This window comes from Hyla sarda, chromosome 7 (assembly GCF_029499605.1).
Source record: "Hyla sarda isolate aHylSar1 chromosome 7, aHylSar1.hap1, whole genome shotgun sequence".
Classification (NCBI taxonomy): Eukaryota; Metazoa; Chordata; class Amphibia; order Anura; family Hylidae; genus Hyla; species Hyla sarda.
The window spans coordinates 10,373,163-10,392,573 of NC_079195.1; the positions used below are offsets into that span (position 1 = coordinate 10,373,163).

Here is a 19,411-nt window from a genome sequence, read left to right on the forward strand (position 1 = left end):
GTCCCCGAACAGTCGTCAGGAAGAACCCAACCCCTACTTCACTTGACTCGAACTTAAAAACTATTCTCGATTCTGCCCTAGACATTCTTCCTATGCAGGGACGTGCACACATAGACTTAAAAGGTGGCTTGAGCCCATGCCCCTTTAATGCACCTGCGCTATAATGCCCAAACTGGTTGGGGCCTTCATGGGGTGATGTGGATCCCATTCAGCTGACATGACTGCTGAAGGTCCCTTACCTCAGGAACTGTGTTGTGTTAACATGTAAGGTTTTTACAAACATATTTTTAATTAGAAGTGCCCTTTTATCTCTACTTGAGCCCCTGCCCCACAAGATGTCTGTGTACATCCCTGTTACTATGTAGTTACGAGCAGCAACCTTGCTTGACCGGCATAATTGCTGTATGTTTCAATAAATTGGGATTACTTTCATGAATTTCTTTATTTTACTTTATTTTCAACAGTTTTTTTATTAAATAATTTTTCTTTAAAACAGATATTTGACAGTAAAGAAAATATAAGTATGTAGAAAAATAAAGAAAGGTCATTACATATTAACAAGACCAGGTTACAATACCAGATTTAATGTTATACCTATGTTCTAGTATTCGAGTTTTTAAAGCATGTGAGGTTCTCCCTATAAACAGTTTTTGGCAAGAACCCTCAGTGGCATAAATTACTCCGTTACTCATATTGCTCATAAACTCTTTAACCCCTTAAGGACCAAGCATTTTTCAGTTTTTGCACTTTCGTTTTTTCCTCCTTACATTTAAAAAATCATAACCCTTTCAATTTTGCACCTAAACATCCATATGATTGCTAATTTTTTGCGCCACCCATTCTGCTTTGTAATGACATCAGTAATTTTACCCAAAAATCAACAGTGAAACAGGAAAAAAAATTGTGCAACAAAATTGAAGAAAAAACACAATTTTTAAATTTTTGGGGACTTCCGTTTCTACGCAGTACATTTTTTGGTAAAAATGACACCTTATCTTTATTCTGTAGGTCCATACAATTAAAATGATAACCTACTTATATAGGTTTGATTTTGTTGTACTTCTTGAAAATATTATAACTACATGCACGAAAATTTGTACGTTTAAAATACCCCTATAACCCCTATAACTTTTTTTCCACAAACGAGGCGGTATGAGGGCTCATTTTTTGCGGTGTGATCTGAAGGTTTTATCGGTACCATTTTTGTTTTGATCTGACTTTTTGATTGCTTTTTATTCATTTGTTTATGGTATAAAAAGTGACCAAAAAATACACTATTTTGGATTTTGGATTTTTTTTGCGCCTATGCCATTGACCATGCGGTTTCATTAACAATATATATTTATAGTTTGGACATTTATGCATGCGGCGATACCATATATGTTTATTTTTATTTACACACTTTTTTTTAAATGGGAAAAGGGGGGTGATTCTGTTTTTTATTAGGGAATGGGTTAAATCACATTTATTAAAGTTTTTTTATTTTTATTTATTTTTTACTTTTTTTATGCAGTGTTATAGTCACCTCTAGTGGCTATAATACTGCATACACTGATTGCAGGCACTGTTCAATGCATTGCTTAGGAATGCATTGATCAGTGTTTTCTGCGCTTGATTGCTCAAGCCGGGATTTCAGGCTTGGAGCAATTAAACGTCGATCAGACAGCCGGGAAAAAGGTAAGACACTTTCCGCTGTCCTCTCAGCTGTTCGAGACGCTGCGATTTCCCCGCGGCGGTCCTGAACAGCTCCACTGAGCTAACCGTCAGTGTATTCTCCCATTATAGACGCTGCGATCAACTTTGATCGTGGCGTCTAAAGGGTTAATACCGGACATCAGCCCGATCAGCGATGTCAGGTATTATCCCTGGGTCCTGGTTGCTGATAGCAACCGGGACCCCACAGATACGAATCGCGCTCAGCTTCTGAGCCAGGGAGCCAGCCACGGACATAACTAAATATGTCTGTGGTCGTTAAGGGGTTAATTTCATATTCAAAATTATTTAAGGTACTATCCAGCCTATATATCTATTTAGCTTCCTCTTTTAGCAGAAGAGCATCCAGATTCCATCTGCTCGGTCCTAATTTTGAATTATTATTCAGAATGCCAACAAAATCCTCAAAAAGTGCACTATCCCGATCTCAAAATTTTTTAACAACATCAATGTACCGCCCCACTAAATAAAATGTGCTTAGTGTTAAAAGATAACTCATCAGTGAAAATGTGCTCATGCTCACACCAACCCAAAAATAAATTGGTGTACGTTGGCACACACGTGCTCCCCATGGCGGTACCTTTAATTTGATGAAATGTCGCACCGTCAAATAAGAAGTAATTGTGTACAAAGTGAAGTAGTGATAGAATAAAAGAAATGTGTACTTTATAAATAGTGCAATTAGTGTCAAAAATTGTTTAACCCCATTTGTGCCCAGGTTGTGACAAATATTGGTGTATAATGACTCAATGTCTAGGCTTCCCAGAAGTCTTGTGACGGTGACTGTGATTTCTGTAATCTTGCTCAACGTGTTCTTTGTGTCCTGGAAATAAGATGGCGGGTGCTCACAAACGGGAAGAGGATTTTGTTGACATAAATAGTTGCTCCTTGCATCAGGCTATTTTTGCCTGACACAATAGTTGTACCTCTAATGGCTATAGTGTTCTTATGCACCTTTGGCAGAGAATAAAATGTTGCCAAAGTGGGGCTTGAGTCATTGATTAATTTGTATTGATCTTCGGAGATCAACTTTCCTGACTTTGCATCATCTAGGACCGGATATTTTACAGTTCCTGTAGGAAGGACTCAGTGGGATTGCTCAAGTAAAGTGGCATATTCTCATACAACCCCATACAATCTATAATACTTCTCATTTTTATAGATAATCATAGAAGTCCATACAATCTATAATACTCCTCATTTATTATATTATCTCATAGAAGTCCATGCAATCTATAATACTCCTCATTTATTATAGATCCTCATAGAAGTCCATACAATCTATAATACTCCTCATTTATTATAGATCCTCATAGAAGTCCATACAATCTATAATACTCCTCATTTATTATAGATAATCATAGAAGTCCATACAATCTATAATACTCCTCATTTATTATATTATCTCATAGAAGTCCATACAATCTATAATACTCCTCATTTATTATAGATCCTCATAGAAGTCCATACAATCTATAATATTCCTCATTTATTATAGATCCTCATAGAAGTCCATACAATCTATAATACTCCTCATTTATTATAAATCCTCATAGAACCCCATAGAATCTATAATACTCCTCATTTATTATAGATCATCATAGAAGTCCATACAATCTATAATACTCCTCATTTATTATATTATCTCAAAGAAGTCCATACAATCTATAATACTCCTCATTTATTATAGATCTTCATAGAAGTCCATACAATCTATAATACTCCTCATTTATTATAGATAATCATAGAAGTCCATACAATCTATAATACTCCTCATTTATTATATTATCTCATAAAAGTCCATACAATCTATAATACTCCTCATTTTTTATAGATAATCATAGAAGTCCATACAATCTATAATACTCCTCATTTATTATATTACCTCATAGAAGTCCATACAATCTATAATACTCATCATTTATTATATTATCTCATAAAAGTCCATACAATGTATAATACTCCTCATTTTTTATAGATAATCATAGAAGTCCATACAATCTATAATACTCCTCATTTATTATAGATCCTCATAGAAATCCATACAATCTATAATACTCCTCATTTATTATAGATCCTCATAGAAGTCCATACAATCTATAATACTCCTCATTTATTATATTACCTCATAGAAGTCCATACAATCTATAATACTCCTCATTTATTATATTACCTCATAGAAGTCCATACAATCTATAATACTCCTCATTTATTATATTATCTCATAGAAGTCCATACAATCTATAATACTCCTCATTTATTATAGATAATCATAGAAGTCCATACAATCTATAATACTCCTCATTTATTATATTACCTCATAGAAGTCCATACAATCTATAATACTCCTCATTTATTATAGATCCTCATAGAAGTCCATACAATCTATAATACTCCTCATTTATTATATCACCTCATAGAAGTCCATACAATCTATAATACTCCTCATTTATTATATTATCTCATAGAAGTCCATACAATCTATAATACTCCTCATTTATTATAGATCCTCATAGAAGTCCATACAATCTATAATACTCCTCATTTATTATATCACCTCATAGAAGTCCATACAATCTATAATACTCCTCATTTATTATAGATAATCATAGAAGTCCATACAATCTATAATACTTCTCATTTATTATAGATAATCATAGAAGTCCATACAATCTATAATACTCCTCATTTATTATATCACCTCATAGAAGTCCATACAATCTATAATACTCCTCATTTATTATAGATAATCATAGAAGTCCATACAATCTATAATACTCCTCATTTATTATAGATCCTCATACAACCCCATACAATCTATAATACTCCTCATTTATTATAGATCCTCATACAACCCCATACAATCTATAATACTCCTCATTTATTATAGATAATCATAGAAGTCCATACAATCTATAATACTCCTCATTTATTATATTATCTCATAGAAGTCCATACAATCTATAATACTCCTCATTTATTATAGATAATCATAGAAGCTCAAACAATCTCATAAGAACTTCAGGGTATAACATTGATCTTTTGTCTTTTAGATGTTTTTGGGATTCTTCACTTTCTTTTCTATGGCTGTATTTGTACAAGGTAAGAAATCTGATGTGTTCTGGGAGATCTTTACTCTTCCACCATGGTGATCTCCATCCTATAGTGGTCCAGGTGATTTAATACTACAATTCTCAATGTGCACCCCTCCCCCCCCAAAAGAGAAAAAAAAATATAAAACAAGCTACAAAGGAGATTTTCGCAATCTAATGCAAAGATAGCGAGAGGGCTTACCTCTCCTTTTTGCATATCCATGGCTCTGCATTTGAATGCTGGACCAGGCTCTACCAAATGAGTGCAGAGCACAGAGATCAACGTAGCTCTATGGAACTCCATTGATCTGTATGTAGTTTCTAATGGTTCATCCTAAAAGGGGACTGATATAGTAAGGGGACTGATATAGTAAGGGGACTGATATAGTATAAAAGATAAAAGTTAAGTAAAAGTTTAAAAAACACCTGTTCCTTATTAAAAGTTTAAACCTTTTCCTATTTTCCATATCAAAAATATGTAAACATAACATAACAACTACATGCACCAAAATTAGTATGTTTATAATTTTTATTCTTTAACCCCTATTACTTTTTTTCCCCATATACAGGGATGTTTAAGGGATCATATTTTTTGTCGTGATCTATTGATTTTATTGGTACCATTTTTGTTTTGATGGGACTTTTTGATCACTTTTCATAAAGGGGTATTTAAAGTAACCAAAAATGCACAATTTTGGACATTGTTATTTTTTTTATGTGTACACCATCATCCGTGCGGTTTAGCTAACCTTATATTTTAATAGTACGGACATTTAAAGGGGTTCTCCGGTGCTTAGACATCTTATCCCCTATCCAAAGGATAGGGGATAAGATGCCTGATCGCGGGAGTCCCGCCACTGAGGACCCCCTAGATCTTGCACGCGGCACCCCATTTGTAATCAGTCCCCGGAGCATGTTCGCTCCCGGTCTGATTACCGACGACCACAGGGACGGCGGCGTGTGATGTCACGCCTCCGCCCCCGTGTGATGTCACGCTCCGCCCCTCAATGCAAGCCTATGGGAGAGGGCGTTACAGCTATCACGCCCCCTCCCATAGGCTTGCATTGAGGGGCAGAGCGTGACGTCATACGGGGGCGGAGGCGGGACATCACACGCCGTTAAGGGGTTAAGGACCAGAACATAAAAAAACAAGTGTAGATGAAGAACGGTGCGGTGACCCATAGCAACCAATCAGATCGCTTCTTTAATTTTTTTACATGGTCTCAGTTTACATGGTCTAAGCCAGAGTTTCCCCACCAGGGTGCCATCAGCTGTTGCAAATCTATAACTTCCAGAATGCCCGGCTGTTTGCTGGCACCAGAGACCTTAGTCACCTCCAAAACTGCAGCCATAGTTTCCTGGCACTACATAGATGATTTGACATGTCTAGTTCTAGAGGAAAGATAATAAGCAGAATTGTGATTTCAGCTCTGGATGTGACCTGTGTATACAGTTTACCTCACACTATATATAACACATCTCTTATCCTTTCTGGTGAAGGTGAAACAAAATGCTACGAGAATTTAGGCTGCTTCTCCAACGATTACCCGTATAAGTCAGTGACTCGGCCGGTCTCCATCTTTCCACAATCTCCGGAGTCAATAAACACCCAGTTCTTTCTGTTCACGCAACAAAACACAGACCAATATCAGGTAAGGTGATCCTGATCCTTCCAGTATCTATTACTAGACCAGGGCTCTCCCCTCCTGAAATTCTCTGTGCTGCAGTGATGCTACTTGCCTGTGATTGTTGGGAAACAATGTGAATCCACCATGCTCACGGGTGGGTTTTTGGGTAGTATGGGTTGTGATTTGGTAAGATTGGCATCAGTGTTCCTGGCCTCTGTAAGGGACCTCTACTGGAGGAGACGTGGTGTATATGATAGGGACGGCTGAAAAAGGAAAGGGAGTGCAGTGTCCCCCCCACATCAACTAGGGCGGCCAGAGGGGCAGCTGAGGCCAGAGGGGCAGCTGAGGCAGCAGAACATCTTCTAAACATCTGTAACATCAATAGCACCTGAGTACATGGTTCAGAGACTGGAGCAGGGTCTTCAGAAGTACCTAACCGTTATTTTAACATCAGGCCCCAAAACCATTACAAAAACATGAAAATGCTGCAGAAACTTATAGCGTCACTTACCTGTCTGCACCAGTTCTGTTGGGTGAGATGTGTCGATACCTTGGACGTTGTGTTATGATGCCTTGTGAAATATTTAGAGGTGTACATTATGCATAAATACAGTGATATACACTATACCGCAGTGTTACCCCTGTTTTGTGCTTGTTTTTTGGATATATCTTTCCATCATCTCCTCCTCTCATCCATTATACACAGCTCTGTAGATGTGGTGACCAGGTGTAGGATCTTCTCGATCTTATATGATCTCCTCTTATAGGACCATCATCTGTCATCGCTCCCGATATTATAGGACTTATCACCTGTGGACATTATTGTGGACATTACTGACATCTTGTTCCCTTATATACAGGTCGTCAGCGCTAAAAATCTCTCCTCCATTGAACAATCGAATTTTGACGGCAGCAGAAACTCTGTGTTCATCGTCCACGGATACAGCGATAGCGGCAGTGAACCCTGGCCTATGGAAATGAGTCAGGTAACCGGGTACATAGATGTATATATAGAAGGGGGATGTAAGTATTTATTTATAGAAGCACCCCAGGGTTTTTTTTTTTAATCCCATATCATGCACACTCACTATCACTATTCCTACAGTGCCATCTGTTTCTTTAAATATGGCTCACATATTTATCATTCACACAATAGAAGGAAAGGGTGCGACGGCACCATGCTGGACTGAAACGACTATATATCTGGGCTCTGCTAACTTGACCAGGTCCTCGGTTAATTGGGGTGCAGCATGAGAAGATATTCAAATAGACATACTGTAGAAAGAAGAGCCGCACTCACTGGTCCCGGGGATACAGCATAGCTTTATTGCAGAACTTCACGGCATACAAGAGGGTGACACATGGAAGTCCGATCAGCAGCAGGTCAGGGCGGTGGGGAAGTGGAAAGTGCAGGGGTGGGAATAGTGGTGACGAATCGTTGCGCGTCAATCAATGACGCTTCATCCGGCCTCACTGTGTGAGGTTGTTCCCAGGAACTTAAAGGGGTACTCCGCTGCTGAGCATTTGGAAAAAACGGTTCCAAACGCTGGAGCCGGCACCGGGAGCTTGTGACGTCATACCCCCGCCCCCTTATGACATCACCCCCCCTCTCAATGCAAGTCTATGGGAGGGGGCGTGACGGCTGTCATGCCCCCTCCCATAGACTAGCGTTGAAGGGGGCAGGGCTATGACATCACAAGCTCCCGGCGCCGGCTCCAGGGTTTGGAACAGTTTGTTCCAAACGCTGAGCAACGGAGTACCCCTTTAATATAGGGGAGTAAGTGAGGTAACCCTTAGCAACCTATACATAAACCTAAATACCAAGTGCATATTAAAAGTAGAAACTATATCCACTAGAATATACAGAACAAACCTAAATGTTCAACACTTCACAAAAACTGCACCAGATCGATGAGCTCGTTCAACCCCAAAGAGACTGTGGTATCCAGACGAATGATCCACTTCACTTCTTGTCGGGTGTCGCGATCAATTCCAGCCTTAGGATACACTCTTTCCAATCCCATAAAATTAAGCACTGCTGCCATGATACTCTTTAATATGGGATATGAAACGTGTAGCTCCTTTTTCAGTCCCGAGAGAATAGAAATGCTCTTGTATCCTATGAAAAATAGGTCTCTTGGTCTTCCATACATAGAACCTGCCACAAGGGCAAAAAGGCAATAAACAATGTGAGTACTTCTACAAGTAATTAATTGGTTGACTCTGACCTCATATCCACCTAAGTTAAAAGTCCTCCTGCCAATATTATCCTGGCAAAATGAACAGCTTTTGCAGGGGAAGTTACCCAGAGGGATAGTGTCCGTCAACCAATGATTAGACTTCTAATGCGTCATGTTCTTCTTTCTTTTCTTTAGTCACTTATGGTGCCCGTTCTTTTGAATGTCTCTATTGGTTTATTAAGTGCCGCCGTGCTCAAGTCAGGATTATTCTCAATCATAAACAAATGTTTATGTATTGAGGGTTTTGTATGGTCTGGTTTAACGGAGTGTTTCTAAACGCAAAAGTAATTTTTTTCTTTCTCTCTATATATATTTTTCTTTCTTTCTCTCTCTCTCTCTCTCTCTCTCTCTCTCTCTCTCTCTCTCTCTCTCTCTCTCTATATATATATATATATATATATATATATATAAAAATATATATATATATATATATATATATATATATAACTGTTTATTTATTTTTCAAAAAAAAAATAACATTCACATTTTCACATAAATGCACAATAATAGGGCAAATAAGAAAAGAAATAATAAACACTAAATTAAATAAGGGATACAAAAGCAAAACAATAATCCCGATACATGTCTCAACCTATTTTGGAAATAGTTGGACCAGAAGGAACTTAGAATTGTAAAGTATGTGCCTGTGACTGGTCTTAATAAAGTTAGACCAATTAAATTTTTTGTGTAATGAACTAGGGCAGAAGGAAGCCCCTTAATAATGACATGTACTCCAAAGCAAACTGGTAAACGTCCTGCCATTTTAAAGCTCTATGAAGTGGTAATCGCTTCATAGACGGTGAGTAGTGGCTACTATTAGCAGCCATGACACACTGCAAAATGCTAGGCAGCAGCAATCATACCAATGGCATTAACCCTGCTGTTTAATGGCCACTTCTGGAATTCAGAAAGGCATGGCAGACTGTATTAATGGAGCTCCTATAACACTAATCTATGCTATAGGTCAACGTAAATTTACATGTAATATTTTTCTATGTGGACTAAAAAATGGTGAATAAAGTAGTAACAAATGTACAGACTCTTTTTTACATTGTTTAAATAAAATAATAATGTAAACAACAATGAACATAAACATGGGTGCTTATTAAAGATGAGTAAATTTTTGAAAAATTTGATTAGGCCGATTCGCTGAATTTTCCGGAAAAAAAATGGTTTCGGTCCGAATTCATCGCTATTAAAAACGGCTATTTCTGGCCTACAGAGAGCCTCAATGGGGTGTAGAACACTTTGCCTTGCTGTAACACTCATAGGGTATGTGCTGGGTTAGTGAAATAATACTGTTATTCAGTATGACATGCAGATTAAAGGCGTCGCTATTAGAATCACTGCCACAGAGCAGCACAATGACAGAGACTGGAGGTGGCATCAGTATGAGGAGACCATACAGTGGCTGAATGACCCAGCCTGGAGGTGGCAACAGCCTGATGAGACCTTAGGGCCTCACAATTGAAAAGATTAAAATGTTTATTTAATGTGCCAGCAGCATGAGGAGACCACAGGGCGGTATAGTGACACAGCCTGGAGGTGGCGGAAGCATGAGGAGAGCATATAGTGGATAAATGACACAACCTGGAGGTGGCAGCAGCAAGAGGAAACCATATAATGGCTGAATGGCACAGCCTGGGTGTGGCAGCAGCAAGAGGAGACCATATAGTGGCTGAATGGCACAGCCTGGAGTTGGCAGCAGCAAGAGGAGACCATATAGTGGCTGAATGGCACAGCCTGGAGTTGGCGGCAGCAAGAAAAGACCATATAGTGGCTGAATGGGACAGCCTAGAGTTGGTGGCAGCAAGAGGAGAACATATAGTGGCTGAATGGCACAGCCTGGACTTGGCGGCAGGAAGAGGAGATCATATAGTGGCTGAATGACACAGCCTTGAGGTGGCAGAATCATGAGGATAACATATGGTGGCAGAATGAGACAGCCTGGAGCTGGCATCAGCATGAGGAGTATTTATGGTGGCAGTATGAGACAGCCTAGAGGTGGCATCAGCATAAGGAAAACATATGGTGGCAGAATGAGACAGCCTGGAGGTGGCATCAGCAGCATCAGGAGTCCTGAAAGCGACACGGGGACATAGGGGGTGGTGGGTGGCAATACCAGTACCCGGTGACGAAGGTAGGTGAAAAAAGAAAACTTGACGTCAGATGTGTTGCATCAGGCAGGTGACAGGATCAGAATAGTTGCTGAGGCAGGTAGGCAGAAGAAAATGGTCTCTTTTGTAAAAGTGTTAGTATGGATATGCATTATGTAAAACTTAACTTTTTAATAATATTCTTAGGATAAAATATATGGACCCAAAATTTTTGGGAAATCAAACAAAGGGAAAAGGTATGCAAAATACACCATGTGCCACCTACACCACCAAGTATTGATGTGATGCAAAGACCTCTAAAAGGTGGAAGGGAACAACATATGGTCCATTGTAACCGGTGGGGGTAAAAACTTCCCCTGTATGGCCCTACTCTCGCATTATTAATTCCCTTCTTGGCAAGTGTTACTCAACCGAAAAAAGGCAGCCCCACACAGGAACCTCTCCCTATTTCCACCTACAAACACTGCCATTTCCCAGGGATTTTAGGTGGAAATAGGGAGAGGTTCCTGTGTGGGGCTGCCCTTTTTAAGCTGAGTAACACTTTCCTCGAAAAGGTGGAAGGGAACAACGTATTGTTCATTGTAGCAGGTGGGGGTAAAAACTTCCCCTGTAAGGCCTTACTCTCGTCCTGTTAATTCCCTTCTTGGCAAGTGTTACTCGCCCTAAAAAGGGCAGCCCCGCACAGGAAACTCTCCCTATTTCCATCTAAAAGCCCTGGGAAATGGCAGTGTTTGTAGGTGGAAATAGGGAGAGTTTCCTGTGTGGGGCCACCCTTTTTAGGGCGAGTAACATTTGCCAAGAAGGGAATTAATAATGCAAGGGTAGGGTGTACAGAGGAAGTTTTTACCCCCAGCGGTTACAATGGACCATATGTTGTTCCCTTCCACCTTTTAGAGGTCTTTGCTTCACATCAATACTTGGTGGTGTAGGTGGCACATGGTGTTTTTTGCACACCTTTCTTTTTCTTAGATATAACACAAATTGGGGTCCATATATTTTATCCTAAGAACTGAGGATATAGCTAATGCATATACTCAATTCTTACTTGTGGTCTGATGCGGAGGAATATCTGTAACTGGAGAGCAGCGCCTTAAATATGTGTGGTAGCCCTTGGGGGGTGTATGGTAGTTGGGGTGTTGTTTCGGTAGATGAGGGGTTAAGGTTAACTCTATAGTTCGTGACGCCAAGCTGAGGGCTAGTATGCTGAGGTAATTCTCCGGCCTTCCCAGTAACGAAAGGTGCATGCATAAAATGATTGAACGTAGTTGAACTTAAATTTGGATAACTTTACTTAAATGCTTGCGGTACATCCAATGAACAGTAACAGTCTCAGGAATACAGTCTCTATATAGTTCAATGACTGACAGTTGTTGCGGACCTTGACTTCTGATATAATCTGAGAATTTAGGGTAATTTGTGAAGATCCGTCCGGATTTAAGGGATAGATAAGGTCCGGTGATCTTGCAGAGTGCTTAGGGATTGATGCACTCACGATTCTGAATAGATTAGCCGTTGCCGCAAGGATCAGGCCTAACTCACTGCGGAAGATAGCTGCGCAGATCCTGCTCGTTTGACAGCCCAAGAACAAGAGAGAGAATAATGGCCACCGCTCCCTTATATGGGCAGGGGCAGGGCCGCTTTTACTGGTCCAAGCAGCTGTCACTCATCGTCACAGGGAGTGATGGGTGAAATACGTCACAGGGACCTCCAAAGGTCATGAAACATAAAAACCATAGAGTTTACCTGATCCCGTGACCCGCAGGTCCTGCTACACTCCGTACAGGTAATTAACCATTTATATACATTTGTACAATTATATTTATATAAATCCCAAATAACTGCTAGATAAGTAATACCTAGATGAGAGGTGACAAGGGGTGGACTAGATAAGAAGAACCGTGACGTCCTAGGGACTCTGGCTATGGGGACTTCTACACAGGTACCGTATAGGATGCGGTACCGGGACACCACATATGTTTTGCACTATCCATATTTGTGAAGTGTTGGGGTGGCACCATGGTCAATCTACTCTGATGCATCAGGCATTGGTGGGTGGAAATCCTGGCTGATCCAAGTATGATTCATATTCACAAAGGTTAGTGTCTTCATATTTTTCATGGACAGTCGAGTTCTCCTCGGCGTTACTATGGCCCCCGCTGCACTAAACACCCGCTCTGATGGTTTTCCAGGGCAAACTCTGCTAGTTGCGGCACAAATCAAGTTTGGCTACCCAGAAGTCCAGCGGATCTTTAAGGTGTATTGGCATGGGCATGTCAAGGTATGCCATCACCTGCTGGTTCAGGTCCTGCTCCAGGTCTACCTGCTGCTGATGAGTTGTTTCACTATGCGGGGGAAGAAAGGTACTCATCAGCGACTGTAGACTCAGGCTTCTGCTGATGGAGCTGGCACTGCTCCTGCCACCCCACCCCTTCCCAGCAGCCATGGCAGTGGCTGAGTGCAGACTGCAAGAGGATGGACGATGGCATCGGCCAACTCACTACTTAGGATGTCTTTGTAGTATGTCAGTTTGTCCTCCCTCTCAGTGGGTGTAAAAAAGGCCCCCATTTTGTGCCGGCACCGACTACGATCTACAACATACTGCAGAATGGCATCTACCAGTCATCAAGTCCCCTGCAGAATTGGTCTCCCCACTCAGCATCTCAGCATCTCCCATATATCTGTTTTAGGCTTTCCCCCACCCAGCTACCCCCCCCCCCTCTTAACACTGGAAACGGAAACCACTCAATTCAACACAATCACCAAATATTTCGAACCCACACTAACAGGCACACCAATAATGAAACAGTGCACCAAAACAAAAGGAGGGCCAGAGGAACCAGAGGAGGAAAAAGAGAAACAAACAACATCAAACGCAGACTCCAAAGAAAAGCAAGCTGAAGTAATCCAAATTTTCAATCTTTCCTCACATCTACTCTCTAAAGCTGAACAATCTCTTTTGATGAAGGGATTATCCTTTTCCCCGACACAATCAATAAACGATTTCAACATCTTCATGGACCTAAACTCCTTCATCCGGAAGCTAATGCTGAAAAGATATTTTGAATTGGAGAAATCCAAAGACATACACTCATCCTCCATAGCAGATTCCCCCCGACCCCTACACGCACCAAAATGCAAGGGGAAATGCAACCCTACTACCCTCACCATCATAAAGGGCATTATCTCCACACCTTTTACAGCATTGTTCTAAAGGGATTAACCAGTTTACCCACTAAAAAAAACTGGCACATCCTGAGAAAAAATTATTCCTTCAACACCCGGTTTCACCTTTCGGAGAGCAAAAACTCTGATGAATATCCTGGCACCAAGCCACCTAAAGAAAAGCTACCACCGAAGTACCACACCTATAAACCCTTGCACCATTACCACCAGGCTGCTATAAATGCAGACAAAAAAGATGCCTCTGCTGCATAAACATCACTCACAATACTTCCTCCTTCACCTCCATGACTACTCCAACCACCTTCACCATCAAGGCTCGCTTAAACTGCAGCTCCCCCTTTCTTATTTACCTTATTGAATGTATCTGTGGAATACATTCAATACAATACATTGGAAGAACGACTCAGACTTCTCGCAAACGTCTTAACGGCCACCGCCACAATTGCGTAAGAGGACATCCGAAACAAAGTGTATGACGCCACATCACAGAAGAGCACAATAAAGACTTTTCCTCCAAGATTACTCCAATTGAACAGATCCCCCACGATGCAGATAACCTCTCACTCTGAACAGGAGAGAAGCCTATTGGATTTTCAAAATGTGCTGCCTACATCCGGACGGCTCGAACGAGTGCATCGAACTGTAATTCTACTACTCCGTCATAGACCACCCAGCGCATTAGAAATAATATCTGTACCTTTATTTTGCTCATTTCTTTAGCATTAGGACAGATGTATTGTACTTTCACCATTTTCACATATACCACCCCCCACTCATGTCCAACTCCACTGCCAGTCTCCCATGTAGTCCTGTTCCCAGCTTCATCCACACATTCCCTCCCACCTTCCCCATAATCCTATCCTATCCACCATCATCAGTGGATCCTTATTTCATCATCTGGCTACTGGCCATTGCACCCCAAATATCCCTCTACCCCATCCCTAAGTCCCTCCCTCATCCCATTCCCCCCTGCTCCCCCTTCCCTTTCTTCCTTCCATCCTCGTTACATCACATATCCACTACCCATTACCTCATCTTATTTCGGTATTTTTCGCCACATCATATATCCCCCCTGTATACAGCCTCAGCCATTATGACACTCCATAATCACACCATAGCAATATTTTCCATTCCGTATGTTGATGCGCCCCCCCCCTGCGCTCACTTCCATGTGTGCTGTACAACCACTGACAGTGAACTCTACATAGCTGCTGCGATCCCCACGCACCTATATGCGCACATAGATACGTGCGCTCCACATCCACACACACCGTGCTTCACTGACAGCTAGTGTCTGCGGTCTCCTAGCAACCCAGCGCTGGCCGGAAGTGACGTAGCGGCTATTCACTCGCCTAATACGCGCGCCCCCGGGACGCGCACTGTCAGACCAATGCCAGCACTGTACTACACAGGATACCCACCAGGTGTACGTATCACCATAATATTTTTCTGGCAAAACCTGGTACAGTGACCCCCCGACCTACGATGGCCCCGACATACGATAATTTCAATATGCGATGGCCTCTCAGAGGCAGCATCAACATACAATGCTTTTGTATGTCGGAGCCATCGCATAAACAGCTATCCGGCAGCGCATACTGCTTCAGCTGCCGCCGGATAGCCGTTTACGGTGCCCCGTGTGCTCCGGTGATGTCTCTTACCTGTGCTTGGGGCTTCGGAGCGTCCTCTTCCGGATTCCCTGCATCGCCGCGCTCTCCATCGTCGTCATCACGTCGCCGCGCACGCCGTACCGTCATCCAATAGGAGCGGCGTGTGTAGCGACGTGAATGTGGCGACATGAGAGCGACAATCCCGGGGAAGCAGAGACGTCCAGAGCATCGGAGACACCACGGGGACGCGGCGACAGCGATAGAGGGCGACATCCAGGGCAGCGGTGACAGGTCCGGAGCGGCAGGGACAGGTGAGTACAACTTCCTATACTTTACGTTGCACGGATCCCTCAATAAACGATGGTTTCAACAAACGATGGTCCATTTGGAACGGATTACCATCGTATGTTGAGGGACCACTGTATTTGTTGCACATATGTGAATATAGAAAAATGTGTGTCTCCCTACAGTCTGATAATTTGTGTTTTTTACTTATCTAATAATGTTTGTATGAGCCAAACATTTGTCCCTATGCATAAGCATTTTTATTTTCAAGTATTTTTATTCCTTGCTCCTTTATTTTATTCTATATTTTTTTTACAAGTATTTATGCACCAAATTCAGATTTTCCATTAACTGCTACTTACCTTTCAATATATTAGGTACAATCTGTTCTATATATATATATATATATATATATATATATATATATATATATATATATATATATATATAGTTTAAACACATAAAGCATACCATGACTATTCAATTCTGTAGTAACCTCCATCCGTTGCTACTACTTAACCCCTTGGGGACGGAGGGACCCCTTTTCTGTTTTTGCACTTTTGTTTTTTTTTCCTCTTTACCTTTTAAAAATCATGACCCTTTCAATTTTGCACCTAAAATTCCATATGATGGCTTATTTTTTGCGCCACCAATTCTACTTTGTACTGACATTAGTCATTTTACCCAAAAATCTTTTTGCAACAAAATTTTTGAAAAAACAACATTTTGTAGATTTTGGGGGCTTCCGTTTCTAGACAGTAAATTTTTCAGTAAAACCTTATCTTTATTCTGCAGGTCCATACGGTTAAAATGATCCCCTACTTATATAGGTTTGATTTTGTCGGACTTCTGAAAATAAATCATAACTACATGTAGGAAAATTTATATCTTTTAAAATTGTCATCTTCTGACCCCTATAACTTTTTTATTTTTCTGCGTATGGGACGGTATAAGGGCTCATTTTTTGTACCGTGATCTGAAGTTTTTAGTGGTACCATTTATGTATTGATCAGACTTTTTGATCACTTTTTAATCATTTTTCATGATATAAAAAGTCACCAAAAATACGCAATTTTGGACTTTGGAATTTTTTTGCGCGTATGCCATTGACCAGGCGGTTTAATTAACAACATATTTTTATAATTCGGACATTTCCGCACGCGGTGATACCACATATGTTTATTTTTATTGTAAACACTGTGTTTTTTTAAATGGTAAAAGGGGGTTGATTCAAACTTTTATTAAGGGGTTAAATGATCTTTATTCACTTTTTTTCTTCACTTTTTTTTGCAATGTTATAGCTCCTATAGGGGGCTATAACACTGCACACACTGATTTTTTACATTGATCATTGTTATCCCATAGGGGACTATAACACTGCACACACTGATCTCTTATATTGATCATTGTTATCCCATAGGGGACTATAACACTGCACACACTGATCTTTTACACTGATCATTGTTATCCCATAGGGGGCTATAACACTGCACACATTGATCTTTTACATTGATCATTGTTATCCCATAGGGGACTATAACACTGCACACACTGATCTCTTATACTGATCATTGTTATCCCATAGGGGGCTGTGACACTGGACACACTGATCTTTTACATTGATCATTGTTATCCCATAGGGGACTATAACACTGCACACACTGATCTTTTACATTGATCATTGTTATCCCATAGAGGGCTATAACACTGCACACACTGATCTTTTACATTGATCAATGGTTTCTCATAGGAAACCATTGATCAATGATTCTGCCGCTTTACTGCTCATGTCTGGATCTCAGGGGACCCTCCTCGTGTCCTACAGCTGTTCGGGATGCCGTTATTTCACCGTGGCGATCCCGAACAGCCCACCTTTTTAATTTTACTCAGATCCCCTAAAATAACCTCTGTTCCCAGCCAATCTCTCTTCATTCCCAGTTTATTTTCAAGTGTCTGGAATACCTTCAACCAAAATTCTTCCACCTTTGGACATGCCCATAACAAGTGGATTAAATCTGCTTCCATTGTACCGCACTTAGGGCAATCTGACTTCTTCCAACAGCCTATCTTTTTTAAACTAACCGGAGAATAATATAAATGATATATTATTCTAAGTTGCATAATTTGATGTCTTTTGTTAATAGAACACTTTTTAACATTAAAGAGTATGCCCTCCCATGCTTCCCTTTCAATTGGGCCAAATATGACCTCCCATCTCCTCTTTTTTTGTTTTCCTGAAATATGACGGGTACAGTTTTTAGAAGTAACTTATATATATATATACATATATATATATATATATATATATATATATATATATATATATATATAATATAGCTTTACCACTCCAACAATATTCATATAATCTATCAAACCATGTGTACAAATTCTAAAAATCTCCTTTTTTTCGGTGCATCTTAATGCTTCACTCAATTGTATATACCAAAATATGTGTTCATTCTTCAAACCACACTCCCTCTGTAATGTTTAAAATTTTTTAATCTCTCCATTATGGAAAATCTGTGTAACATATTTAATCCCCTTTGCCCTCCAAAAATTGCTCCCCAATCCTTTTTTAAATTGATCAAATTCTACATTGTCTCATAACACCGTGTTACCAATACTACCCTCTATGCTACAACTATTCTTAACCTCTCTCCAAACTTTCCAAAAAGACCCTATGAAAGAAATGTGCCCAAATCCTTCCTCACTGGAAGCCGTCCTTCCACAAATTCAAAAAAATTCTCACAATGACTTCTATATTCCTTAAATAACTCCCCCATGGTGCTTCCCCCCCACCCCCGTCTAATATTCTGAAGGTTTTTTGCAAAAAAATACAACCTGAAATCTGGGTAAACCACCTCCACCTTCTCCTTCCAACTGTACCCACTTTTGATATTTCATTCGTACCCTCCCTCTCCCCCACATAAGTCTGCCCACCAGGGCTTCCAAACCACAAAACCACTTCCCAGGAATCCAACAAGGGGTGCCCCCTAAGACATAAAACACCTGGGGGAGCACCACCATTTTTTCCTTAACTTACTTAGTAACATTTTAAGATTAAGCTGAATAAAAGAATCTATTGAAGTTGACAATTTAATTCCCAAATAATCCAAATTCTCCCCCTCTGCCAACACCTTCACCCCCGTCAATCCACTAACATTGCCTGAGACCCTCCTAAATTCCTCCACCACTGTAATTGCTTCTGGGACCCCAGCAAATGCATTTTCTAGGAACAAGAGTATGTCATCTGCATACATAAGACATTTTTCTTTTGCTCCTCTAATCCCAAATCCCTGTTTCCTTTAACTTGGCTGCCAGAGGCTCAAGAAATAGCACAAACAGCATAGGTGAAATCGGGCAACCTTGTCTTGTCCTCCTTTCAATAACCAATTGTGGCGAAAGGGAACCATTAACTGCAACCCTGGCCCTGGGATTCTTATATAATAAATTAATCCGTTTCAACATTTCCCCCTCAAAGCCAAATTTTTTAAGGACCATCCAGAGAAACCTCGACTCCACCCTGTCAAACACCTTTATAGC

The 19,411-nt window shown here is 40.5% G+C and overlaps 1 protein-coding gene across 1 annotated transcript in view; it reads left to right on the forward strand.

The window, feature by feature from the left end:
• Positions 1 to 19,411, forward strand: part of LOC130283083 (pancreatic lipase-related protein 2-like) — a 59,237-nt gene that overhangs the window by 11,291 nt on the left and 28,535 nt on the right. Inside the window, exons 4-6 of the mRNA XM_056532273.1 lie at positions 4,767 to 4,815; positions 6,306 to 6,457; positions 7,294 to 7,419. Coding sequence (XP_056388248.1) covers positions 4,767 to 4,815; positions 6,306 to 6,457; positions 7,294 to 7,419 — 327 coding nt within the window. The remainder of the gene's footprint in view (positions 1 to 4,766; positions 4,816 to 6,305; positions 6,458 to 7,293; positions 7,420 to 19,411) is intronic.